General features: G+C 41.4%; 1 protein-coding gene across 5 annotated transcripts in view; it reads right to left on the reverse strand.

The window, feature by feature from the left end:
- LOC131068759 (uncharacterized) overlaps nucleotides 1-13,832 on the reverse strand; it is a 298,614-nt gene that overhangs the window by 123,634 nt on the left and 161,148 nt on the right. For all 5 annotated transcript variants that reach the window (XM_058004016.2, XM_058004015.2, XM_058004019.2 and 2 more), the window contains exon 10: nucleotides 11,510-11,696. In XM_058004016.2, coding sequence (XP_057859999.1) covers nucleotides 11,510-11,696 — 187 coding nt within the window. The remainder of the gene's footprint in view (nucleotides 1-11,509; nucleotides 11,697-13,832) is intronic.

Raw genomic sequence — 13,832 nt, forward strand, 5'->3', positions numbered from 1 at the left:
TTGAAAAAACGATGGTTTGTGGAAGGATTGATATCCTCCCTACAGAAAAAAATGAAGATTGTACCCCCGACGTCATATGACGATGCCTATAACAGGGTGATGGACCTAGAGAGCGAATACAAAACATCAAGGAAGAAGAAAAGTAATCAATATTCATCCGACGATGATGAAGATTCAGAGTCGGAATCAGACGGCAAAGGTGGAGTTGACAGAGGAAAGTACGGAAGGGAACCGAACGAGGAAGGCGTTCTCGGAATCCAAGGATGTTCTGAGGACAAGACCGATTCCCTTAATGGGCTCTTCCACTGGCAAATGGAGGACTACGACTTGTTGTATGGGTGTAACATGTTGCAGGTTGACGAGGATCGGGATGAGAACGAATTTCTGCCAGCGTACGGGGAATACACCAAAGGGGATGCCCCGGTCAACGAAGTACCAGCACACAAGTTTGACATGACAAAACCAATCTGATATGAAGAATTCGTAAAACCTACAAACCTCAGCACGTAAGCAGAGCCAAGAAACATCCTGGTTGGCAATGATTGGAACCCAGTCCTGAAAGCCGCTGCGTTTAAAATATTCATGAAATACAAAGATGTATTCGCTTGGACGTATAAGGACCTCAAAGGGGTGCTGCCAGAACTGTGCGTACACAAAATTTCACTCGTACCTGGGGTCGTACCTATACAGAAGAGGCCATACAAAATGAATAAAAACTATGCGGCAAGAGTGAATGATGAAATTGAACGTATGCTCGAAGCCGGGATTATCTTTAAAGTGCAGACCAGCAAGTGGGTATCGCCCATAGTGATATCCCTTAAAAAGGAGGCAAACCAGATACGAATCTGCATGGATTTCAGATGCCTTAACGCGGTCACCATAAAAGACCCGTTTCCAATACCATTTACAGATAGCATCTTGGAAGAAGTGGCCGGTCATGAAATTTATTCATTCATGGATGGATTTTCTGGGTAAAACCAGATATCCATCGCCGAAGAAGACAAATTAAAAACCACCTTCATAGTGGAGGATGGCGTGTACGCGTATAATCGAATGTCGTTCGGATTATGCAACGCACCAGCGACCTTTCAACGGATAAACCTTCACATATTTGAAAAGATGTCAGTAGGGAACTTCAGGGCGTTCCTGGACGACTGGTCCATCTACAGTAACCAAGATACACATATGGCCGCACTTGGCGAATGCATGGAGAGATGCAGGCGAGCTCGCCTAGCACTCAACCCCAAAAAATGTAGATTCATGGTGCCTCAAGGGAAGCTGTTAGGACACATAGTGTGTAAGGCTAGACTCAAGACTGACCCAGACAAGATTCGGGTGATAGTGGAAATGGAGACACCCACAGATGTCACGGGAGTCAAATCCTTCCTAGGACACATAGGGTATTATAGGCGATTTATCAAAAATTTTGCTCGAGTATCCTACCCTCTGGACAAGCTGACAAGGAAAGGTGGACGGTATATATGGGGGACGCCTCAAGAGGAGGCCTTCCATGAACTGAAGTCACGGTTAGTGCGTGCGCCAATCCTAACATATCCTGACTGGGACAAAGAGTTCCACGTACACGTTGACGCATCCAACTTTGCCATAGGGGCCACACTGGCACAGGTTGGCGACCACGGGCTAGATCACCCCATCTACTTTGCAAGCAAACTCCTGTCGAAGGCAGAGAAAAATTATAGCACCGCAGAAAGGGAAGCAGTCGGGATGGTGTACTCCGTCCAGAAATTTTGACATTACTTGCTCGCCACCCCATTCACATTTTATGTGGACCACCAGGCTTTAATGTATCTGGTAAACAAGCCAATTATCCAAGGACGAATCAGCCGATGGCTGCTATTGCTGCAGGAATTTACATTCAACATTATAGTAAGACCTAGGAACATCCATGTGATAGCCGACCAGCTGTCGAGAATCCAGTCAAGAGAACCAGCCGAAGGAGTGAACGAAGATTTTCTAGACGCTCACTTATTTCGCATCGCGGTTCTCCCCGCCTGGTATGCAAGCGTGGGGGAATATTTGTCGACATCACAGTTCCCGAGGGAGATGCCACCAGGAGAAAGGAGGACACTGGTACTGAGGAGCAGGACATTCCAACTCATTAATGGCCTATTGTATAAAATGGGGCCTGATCAGATCCTACGGCGATGCGTCCTAGAAGAGGAAATTTCGGGCGTCTTAAGGGAAGCACATGAAGGGCCCGCAAGTGGACACATGGGGCCCAACACCACGGCGACGAATGTTCTGTTGGCAGGACTGTGGTGGCTGACACTACATAATGACACCAAGGAGTGGGTAACAAGCTGTGATACATGCCAATGGGCCGGACAGCCATTAAAAAGGGATTTTATGCCCCTCAACCCATCAAATGCCCAGGAACTGTTTGAGAGATGGGGATTGGATTTTGTCGGACCGTTAAAACCAAGTAGAGCTCGACGATGCAGATACATTGTAGTGGCAACAGAATACTTGACCAAGTGGGTGGAGGCACGGGCCTTACCCGACAATTCGGCGGTCAATACAGCAAAATTCATCTATGAACACATCATTACGCGGTATGGGATTCCAATCCAACTGACGAGTGACAGAGGAGGCCATTTTGTAAATCACATAATCCGATTGTTAACAACGGAGTTTAAAATCTTCCACTCCTTATCAAGCCCCTACTATCCACAGGCAAACAAGCAAGCCGAGGCGACCAATAAAATAATAATGTCGGTGATATATAAGTCTTGCGGAGTGGAGAAGGATGACTGGGAGGAGCGCCTACCGTCAGTACTTTGGGCATACCGAACAACTTACAAGGTAACTACTGGACAGACTCCCTTCCAGCTAATGTATGGGCAAGAAGCCGTGGTGCCAGTTGAATTCATGGTGCCGAGTCTCCGAAACGCCATCGATAATCGACTTGGCGGCATGTAAAGCCTAAGGGAGAGATTGTACGCTTTGAACAAATTGGACGAACGAAGGATGATGGCTCAATGGGCGACAGAGACAACCCAGCAAAGACGGAAGGTTTGGCACGACAAGCATCTCCGGCGAATGAAGTTTACTCATGGGCAATTGGTATTGAAATTCAACGGAAGGAACGAAATCAAACCTGGGAAATTCAAAGTGCATTGGCTAGGACCATTCAAGGTACGCGAGGTCAATACCAACGGGGCAATTAAGTTGTGGACGCTAGACGGGGAAGAGATACTAGATGCCGTCAACGGGTCGAAATTAAAAATCTACCACGAACGGAGGGAGCCCAGACCATGACGAATGCTTAAAAGACTGAAAAAGAAAAGTGGGCCCACCGTACGGTGGAAACACCACTGACGGTGGAACCACCGTGCGGTGGGGCCACCGGCAATGGATGCCATCGTGCGGTGGTCACCCCCAACCGCACTCAATAAAACCCCACCCGCACACTTGCGCCAAACACTTCCACAGCCCGCACAACTCCGAAGCCGCACACTCCCGCAGCCCGCACAACTCCCGCAGCCGCACAGCGAGCAGCCCACAGCCGCACAGCCCGCAGCCCACAACTGCACAGCCCGCAGCCCGCAGCTGCACAGAGCCGCACAGCAGCGCAGCCGCACAACCGCGCAGCCGCATCCGCACAACCCCCTCACGCGCAGCCGACACAAGCCGCACGAGTCTATGCCGTTACGGGCAGACGGTTTTCATTTTCGAAAAAAAGAGGGGTTATAAAAGCAGAAATGAAGAAGTAATCTGTACTAATGGACACAAACAGGAACAAGGCAGATTGGCGGAAGCGGTTGCAGCCGTTAGAAGACAAGTTGCAGGGAGGGCAAAAAGGAACCAGTGCAGAGACAGGCAAACGGATTTTACCATCTAAAGTGCGCATTGCAGGTAGTCTCGGTATGAGCAGCAGTCAAAAAAGCAAAAAGCATCGTCCCAAACCCTTGGCAACAAATGACAGAGATGAAATAACCGCAGATAATATTATGTTCGAGGGTTTGAATGGAATCGACTGTCGAAACTGGTGGGCAAAGACACCTCAGGATGATTTAATAAAGAAAAGCCTTCGCCAAGCACAGGTACACTGGGCCGTCCAGATGCCAGTTTTTTCAATAAAGGACTTTGAGGTGGTTTTGCGTGCCATGATTGGCAGCTATGACAGACATCACCACCAGTCGGTATTTGATTATCAACATCAGAGGATAACAGTGTCATTCACGGCAGCCGAGTTCACTAGGGTATTTGGCATACCAAGGATAAAAGGAAAGAAAATAGACACTTCACAGAAAATATCCCCAGAGAATCGTGCCACACTGCTCCAGTTGATGTTGCACGATAACCTTACCCAAGGCGAGAAAGATAGCCTCAAGAGTGCAGGCAAGAGTCGGGGAGTGAAGAAACAATTTTTTGCCAAGGGAGTATGGCGATGCCTATTGTCGATGGTGAAGAGTCGCCTCACAGGTGCCACCCGCGCGTCGAACATAGCCATTGCACAGATAGTGCTAATGAACGGGCTGCACAATGGAGTGGTATACGATTGGGCATCACTATTGGCAGATAGGATGGACGAGTTCATGACGCCGCAATACAAGAAGTTCTACATGCCGCATCACGCCATTGGATTATTCCTGGACGCAATCCGCACACAGATCACCCCGAGCTCACAGCCATTGGAGCCACCAGGTCGTGTTGCACCAGACCAGCTGCCCATATTCTATTGGTCACACTTAGACGTCTTGGCACACGGCACGGAGGCACGTTTGGGCACAAAACGAAAGAAGGCCGCCATGTCCGATACGGAGTCCGACACGAAAGAGTCTGAGGCTGAGGATGCAGACAATGGCAGGGAGGAATCCGCAGACACCTCCCAGGTAAGCGGAGGGAGTTTTCGACTGTCAGGGAGAAGGGGCGACCAGTTGCCTGAAGAAGGGGTAGTGGAGTCTGCAGGTACAGTAGGGTCTACTGTAGCATCACAGGTGCAGGTCCACTTTACACCAGCCCGCTTACCAGAGACTTGTCAGTTGGCGGTGCCGCAGTCCTTCGGGACAGTGAGTGTAGTTACCACGGTACCAGTTCCTAGTTTCGGGCAGCCTCGGGCGACGATAGCCATGACACCACCACGGGTGGAGACCTTGGCGAGTGCAGAGGCTTCCATGGTGCACAAGGTGCCGGATGTGACAGGACAGAATGTGCCAGGGTTACCGGATATATGCAGGAGGCAATGATGACAGCAGGCACTCTTCATGATGACCTCACTAGCTGGTTGAGCCGTTACCAGATGGCACCCGTGGCACCAGGAGAGGCCACTCTATCCCCAGGGCGGACCACGTATTCCTTGGATGTCATTGATCTCGAGGAAGGGAGTTCCCCGAGCAGCAGGGCAGTTCAAAGGGTTGCTTCACCCCCTGTGGTGGCAGTAACCAATCCGTACAGAGCAAAGGAGGTGCCAGTGGGAAGTGAGCAGGGTGGAGAGTTGGAGCAGTTTATTACTGAGATGACTCTGGGAGCACAACGGCTTGTGTCATCTCCCACCCTCCAGGCCGATGCGACCATGGTTGAGCGGATGGAAGGGTTGTTGACCTTTGCTCGCACGGGACGCCGAGCTGAGTTTGAGAGGTGTTTTGAGTGTGCCGGGTGGCCAGACACGGAGAACTTGGCGATGCTAGAGGCTTGGCACCTCACTGGGGGGGTTGGCGAGACCCAGATGCAGTCGTTGGTGAGAGAGGTAGAGCAGGCCTTCCATGAAGGTTATCTGGAGCTTCGGAGGTCACAACAAACGGCAACTGCAGTTGAGGCTTTGAGGGTGGTAGCAGTAACAGCTCGGGAGGAGCTGGCTACCAGGTTTCGCGAGCTAGAGGCTACCATGGCACAGAACCAGGCAGCGGTGGACATTTTAGTAGCAGAGAAGTCTGCCTTGCTGATACAGTTGGAGGAGGAGAGGGCCTCGAGGGAGTTGTTGGAGACTCGGTTGGTCAGTGCCCTGGAAAATGTGGACAAGAAGGATAAGGAGGTGCTCGAGGCAGCCTACATGGTAAAGACTGCTATGGAGCGGCAGATGGTCGCGGAACGGGATCTCAAGAGGAGGACGGAGCAAGTGTATGAGCTCCGTGGGCGCTTGGCGTCCACTGCTACACCACCACCGGCGACTTCTTCATCAGGGACGCCTTCTGCACTTCCTTAGTTTTTTTTCTTCTTCTGGATTTTGCGAGCTCCATGTATTCTCCATTTTGTTGTAAGTCGCCTGGAGATGACTTTTCTTTTTGGGGGGGATGATGTTAGCCGAATTATTGTACACGGGAATAAGAATAGTTAATTGAGTCGTAATTGGGTTTGTTAGTTGGCACCCGAGGGGTGGCAGTTGCGATGTGACGGTTAGCGCTCGCACCCCCTCGGTGTCTTTATATACTCCTCATTGTAACTTGTAAAGGACACACAAATTATGAATGGAATAACATATCTTATACTTGTCTGATATTTATGGCATTGTTCTACATTACGTACTTTATGCTTTAAGTATTCACCCGAGAGGGCAAACAATGGATACAAACCCCAAAACATAAACTATAATTAGAAATCAGATAGCAGTGGGTTGTGGGCCAAGTGTTTGGCGAATGTCAAACCTACCTATCTGAAAAATTAAGGGCAGAATAAGAAGGGATTCTTACAATAATGGACCCCTCCTTACAAGATTTAATTTGGTATGTATGCAAACCATTGTTAATTTTTGGCATTGGCAAGCATATTGTTAAGATACCATATTCAGCATAACCTTACCAAAAGTTACATACAAAGTATTGTCTAATCAAATCTTCATTGTCAAAATTATTGTGATTACTTGAACAGAGATTTTTGTATGTTGTTAGTTGTTTTAAACTGAAGGTACATGTGTAATACTATTAGGAGAATATTTGGTGCATTTTAAACCATTCTGAACAGTTTGTGTTATTTTTCAGTCCCCTTTCAATATGATTTTTTCTCTTTGCTACAGTTGGATCGTCTATTTTGGAGATAATTATTTATTTTATAAATACACTCAAGTAGACATACGCACAAGCACACAGACACACAAACATACAATCAACTATACCATAAAGGAACAGACATCAGTGTACATCAACTTGAGAGTTTGGCTCATTCTGTTTGGTTATTTAGGTCATTTAAATCACTATATTTGGAGTTGTTCTATCAGATGAAGGCTACCCTATCACTGGTTTGAAGTCATCTTCTACTTCCACTGTTCAAATACTTGTAAGCCATAGTCATCAAGATACATGGGTATGGATGTGGGTACACAGATGGGAAAAACAACTTCAAACTAAACCCTCACCTGTACAAATTTTAAATTTTAGAAGTTAAAATGAACTGTAGCAAATTGAATTAAAAATGAAACCAAGGTTGTTAGTCTCAGTTGCACTATAAATTTGATTGCATTGTTGCAAGTCTATGCTTGCCAAATCTGCAATTTTTACTTTTTAATCTTCCTTTTCCGCCAAAATAGGAAATTTTACAAGTTAAATTGAAGAGATAACATTTTTGTTAATCTCCTACTTTAATTGATAATAGGAGACTACAATTTTTCAAGACATTACTACTTTGCAGGATCTAGCAGCGTATGACAATCACAGGAAGCTTACTCACTTCAATTACAATATGCTTATGTAGTGGAGTAATAATTTGAAGCATAGTTTTAAACCTCACTAAGCACTCACAAACTCAAACTCAGGGAGTACTTGCAAGCATTTCTTGAAACCAAGTAACTCACATACAAACTCACCACTCAGCAAAAATAAGTTTCCACAAGTCCATGGTGCAAACTCAATATCAGTACTCAGTGACTTTGCCACACGGACTCACTAGCAGCAGGAAAAAGTTTGATATGGTGGAAAAAGAAGAGAGAAATCACTGCAAATCCACAATTATTTGGTCTTTTGAAGCAGCTTCACCCATATCATACCCTTACAGAGAGTACAAGTTGCATGATAATGTCAAATAGATGGACATATAGGAGAAATTATAATCATCAAATCTAGGCACTATGATTTTGAAATCAATGGATGAATCAATTAGAATCAAATCAGTGCAAGCACCATTCACTTTGATGAGGTGATGGTTGAAGTGGGGCCACAACTTATGGTCCAATTTATTAAAAGTGATGTTGTTGCTTGTATTCCTCCTAAGAAACATTGATAGACAAGTATTCCACTTTGTTTTAGAGCCTATGTGTGGCTCATTGTTTCAATTTAATCTTAAAGACATTAGGAAAACTCAATGGTTAAAATCCATATTGGACAAGGCCAAAACCATCATGAAACTCATCTAGAATCACACAAACTTCTTCAGCTAGGGTTGACAAGATTTGCCACCCACTTCCTTGCAATATAGACTCTTTGTAACCAAACGATGAATTTGAAAAGATTGTTTGCTTCAAATGAGTGGTTAGAATCTAGCTTGTTAATACCATTAATGGTCAAATTGTGGCAAATTATGTTTTTTCCACAATTTCTCGGACTGAAGTAGAGGATATTTTTTAGAGCTTTTAGTTAGACTTTTGTGGCTAGTCAATGGGAGAAATTCCCATTGGGCTACTTGTATGAGGCCATGAATAGGGCCAAAGAGGACATTAGGGTGAGGATGACCATAAGAATGACAAGTACATGTCAATATGTGAGCTCATCAATGCAAGATGGGATCAAATGATCGCACCCTTGTAATGTCCCCATTTTTGTGCCTCCCTAAGCATCAGTCATTCATAGGGGTTAGCCAATGACTTTGGTCCCCATAGGCTAATGAAGTGTTTAGGGGACCCTTTGTGGGTGTTCCAGGGTTTTCCAGCTGACCTTTGGTTTGTTCATTTTAGTACGTTCCATCTCAGAGATTCAATTTTTTGGTGGACATGCTTGCTATTTTTAGTAAGCCTCTCGAGCATTTTGGTCCCCTACTTCCTATTTATAGTAAGTTATTTGGAAGGTTGGACAGTACCCCAGCTATTAATGGGTAGTGTGCAGAAAAAATTAAATGTCTCGATATTGGTATTTATTGGAGTTAAGGATTAATATTAAATTATTAAAGCCTCCACTTTAATAATATTAATTAAATGATTAACTTTATATTATAAGGGGATATAAGGGGCCTTTACTGCATAAATTATATTAATGATATAAAGTCAATTATTAAGCCTAATTGGGATGCCAACTTTATTAAATGCCATTAAGTGAAATGAAATGCAATTTATTAATGCATTTAATTGCCTAGGGATCATGGGTTTTGAAGAGGCATATAAAAGATTAATTGAAGCCTTTTTTATTCATTCATTCACTCATTCATTTTGAAGAAAATCGTTGGAGAGCAAGGGTTTTTGCTGAAGCTTCAAGCTTTTTGAGAACGGAAACTCTACTTTTTCAAGAGCTGGTTGTATATTCCAAGGCTGTGTGGGTTTTTTTGAGGTGAGTTTCAGATCTACCGTGGACTCCAATAATCAGCAAATTCCATCATTCAAGGAGGCAATAGGATTTGTGCATTTGATTTGTATTTTCATAATCGATATTATTATCTGTAGCTGATAGGAGTATGTACTGTTAAATTATTAAATGCAATTTGGAGTAAGGGTTTAAAGTAATTAAATTGTTAAATCATTTTGAAGTTTTTTTTTTTCATTTCATAGCATTTCTCTTTCAGTTTATATACCAAAAATCAGGAAACTCAAAACAAAATAGAAAAAAGCAAAAAGATAAAATATTCCAAAACCCAAATCCAAAAGTAATGAACAAGGTAGGATATTTCAAACCTCCATGTCATTAGATACTACCTAAATGCAACGTTATTCAATAGTGGCTCATTTAAACTCACTAAACAAATTAATGAAGGCATCTTCCAATACATTGAGAGACTCTCCTTGAATAATAGGATTTGTGGGCCATCATCACATACCGACAAGGAAAGGATTTTTTGCCACTATTTCTGCCATAGAAGGTAGGACCAATTTGAAACAAGGTATTTGGAAATTTGCAATCAGCTTTTCCTTTTCTATCTCTAACAAACTTTGAAGTTTTGAAATTCTCTAAATAAATGGAATGCTGATAAAATTTGTTTTTCGCCAGCTGACTTGGAATTATTTTGACAAAGATGCCAAAAAACTCACAATAAAGGGCAATGTGCATTCAAAGCCATCCCTGTAGTCCATCTAGTTGTGAGTCTTCTTAGACTGTGTTTGAACACATAAACTCCAAGAAACACAACTAATTTGTCTTAATATTGAAACAATGATTTAGTTTTTGTCCACAACAGCCTCTACATTGGACAAATAAAATCTTCAAAGTAAGGAAAATTTGCATTTACATTTGTCAATTCTAATTATCGCTTTCCTACAATTTGCAACAAGAATAGTTATTTTCTATAACTAATAAACTAATGGGTTCAATTTTATTATCTCAAGAAGCATCATGGGCAATCAGCCAATTGACCTTAAGAGACCATTCCAAACTCTAAATTGATCACAGATGAAGAGGAGTCATTTTCTGAGGAGGAAAAGTTTGATGTCTTGTGAGAGACCAAGGTAATTGATGAAGAACACTCAAATCAAATTAGGAGAGAGCAGAATGCTAGAACTTCATCAGTAGAAACTGCAGTCCCTAGTGGATTGTATTTCGTAGCAGCTAGCTTTCATTGGCCCCATCCACTGTGTTATATGGTAGTTTGTTGTAGGTTGACACTTGTTACCTGAAGTTTCTAATTGAGTTTGAGGTTCAAATTTTGAAGTTGAACCATAAAGCAATGCACTATGCATTGCACACGCTAATCAGCAGTCCTGTAATTAATGAGAAAAGTCCATATTTTAAAATTCATGGCATACACTCATTTATTTTCACTCTCACTCTAGGCAATCAGGATGGCTTTATATATCAAATAATCTCAGTTATTTCTCTCTTTTTTCAAATTTTCTACATTTTTTCACTTACCGATTTTTTTCTTTTTCAATCCTGATTCCTGATTTAATTCCAATAAATTGGAAAAATCTCTCTTTTGGTTTGCCAAGAAATTCCTGGAAGAGATTTTTTTACTTCTGTGCATTAAACACTTAGCAGAAAAACAAATTTGAGGATACAAATGCTTTAATTTCCATAAATATTGCAGTGTACCATGTATGTCAAATGCAACTTAGGAACAATAGGTAAGCATCATCTAAAAGACTGAGTTGATTCCTTCACCAATTTGGTAGCTTTTACCCAGTTAGTTTCAAAATTAGATTTATAAAATGGTAAAATATCCTCAAAATATAAACCAATTATTTATGTTAAATTTGCCAAAATTTAATATAGTTAGTAAAATTTATATGTAATAGCAACTGTCAGTAAAAATGAGTCATCTGAACTTCTCGATTGCTATGATAAGTTTGTAACCCTAGATAAAACTTGATTGGATTTAAGGTTGAAACCAGAAGCAATAATTCCAAAATTTCAAGAAACTTACCCTCCACAGATTCAACATAACAGCATCACAAGAAAAAAACCAAGAAATATGTAATTACCTTTATCAATCTCAACAGTTTCTATATCATCTCCTGCCCATTCCACACATCTTGTTTCAGTTATCCACTTTTCCATCAAATGATTAGCTATTGCATGTTTTCCTGGAACATGAAACTCTACGCCAAAAGGAAGAACCTTTCCCAAAAGTACCGCTCTAAGAAAATCTTTGTGTATCCATCTTGCATCCTGTTTGCATGCACAATTAAAATTTCCAGTTACACATGGTCATATATAGCCTATTATGTATTAGGTCTTAGTTTGTGTGTGATTTCCCAAATGACATGAATATGCATGAAAACTTTAAATAAGATATATAGCAATATCAATATTCACAAATAGAGAAATAAACTCAAGAAAAAATTTGTTGGCACATCTGGATAGAGTTGAGCATCTGGTATGTATATTCTAGTCAATCTTTGGCATTTTCCATAATCAGTTTGAGATGACATCATTTCACTAATAATATCAAGTTAAATAATATCTCTTAGTAACTTCATTGCACGAAAAAAAAAATGAATTCAACTCACAAACTTAAAAATACATGTTATTATAACACTTTCAGATAGTTATTTGATACATAAATGCAAAACTTCAACATAATTAAGGCACTAAGGAATAGAAGATAGCTACAAAATTTATAGTTAGAAAGCAGGTGAGAAAACATAACATACTAATCTCCTTGAATGGTCAACAAGAATGGAAATTAAAACATGTATACAAAAAGAAAGAGGCAAATCCATCTTAGTTTAAAGGAAAGAGGTAAATCCAGCTTAGTTGAAGTTATAAATCCTAGAACCATAAAGTAAAAGAACAGATCTAAATACAATTGACAAGGAATACAAAGTTGACTCCCCATCTCAAACTACTATATAAACTCTCACAAACTGTCATAAATCTCTCTAGCCCGGTTCTTAGAAAATATATGTATATAAAAAGTTTGTTATTAACATTGAAAAGAGGAATAAAATATTTAGGCTGAGTTACTGGTTCACTGCCAGGAGACTCCAGGTCCCAATCTGGTTCGAACCTAGTTCAAGGCACGAGTACAGTCCATTGTGGGTCCGGACAAGGTTCCGCCCACAGATTGTGAGTTTGATTTCGATAGACCCGAGCAAACCCAGAACATATTTCACTTGTACACTCGCCATTACGCCATATTCAAAGATTTTGTTATATTTTTTAATTTTGTTAACTTCCTTTTTACTCCAAAAAGCTCTATTTGCCCCCCTAACCCTAAAATATGACATAGAAAACATCTAAAAGGCAAAAGCCAGACTCTTTTTTCATATTGTGAATGAAAAAATGAAAATATTTTCCTCCATTGCTGAACTTATTTTCTTGCTTGCCATTGTAATGAACAGAGACTTGTAGAGTTGAAGATTGATCATTGAACTCTCCAAGCTGGTTGTTGTGCTATTCCTACGCATTTGCAAGTGTTCATTTGTTGTCAAGAAGATCATAGAGGAAGATTTCTTCAAAGGAGGTAGGTCCTTTGAAGTTTTTGATTTTTTTCCATACACCTTTTTTTAACAAATGAACTCTCTTGTTTTGTTTTAAAGTGTTTGGTTTTTTTTTTCAGTCTTCTAGGTATCTATAAACATGCTTATTTCTTAAAATGAATTAACTATTAATTTGTTCTTGTATATTTTTGTTTTCAAATTTCATTTGTTCAATTCTCCAGATATGTTGTTTATTGAACTTGTCGCCTTAGGTATTACAACAGTAACCTTTTCTAGCTCCATGAAACAATCCCAATTCAAAACAGACCCAAACTCTCCCCTCTGAAAATATGTTAAAATGTATAACTTTCAGATGGTGGAGGTTATCTTTGGATTTGTGGTCATTGTAAAGTTATATATTTGAGCTCATACAGTTGAGTGAAAGGCCATCTGTGCAAGATTATTGGACTAGGTATCAAATTTTGTCCAAGTGAAGATGATAAACACCTTGCAAATGCACAAGTCTTGGCATATGTTGAAGTGAAAGAAAAAGAAAAGCAAGCATTAAGCCATAAATCAAATCATCCTTCTGTAAAGAAAGCATTTCGAGGGATCAAGCCCCCTCCACCATCTTCTCAATTTAAACCTACAAAGAGCCATCCATTTTTGTCTATAGTCGGCATAAAATGCCTATCGTTATGTTTGATAATACTTGTTGTGTGTCAATGAATTAATTGTTTGTATTAAGTGGGATGTCACTCTCGGGTAGTTAATGTGTCGGTTGGTTGATGGTTTTTGTACCTCTCGGCAACCATCGAGTCCTTTAAATATGTTGTGTTTGCCAAGGAAGGGAGTAGGGGATAGTCGGGTGAATTGAAATCCT

The sequence above is a fragment of the Cryptomeria japonica genome, chromosome 5 (genome assembly GCF_030272615.1).
Source record: "Cryptomeria japonica chromosome 5, Sugi_1.0, whole genome shotgun sequence".
Taxonomy (NCBI): Eukaryota; Viridiplantae; Streptophyta; class Pinopsida; order Cupressales; family Cupressaceae; genus Cryptomeria; species Cryptomeria japonica.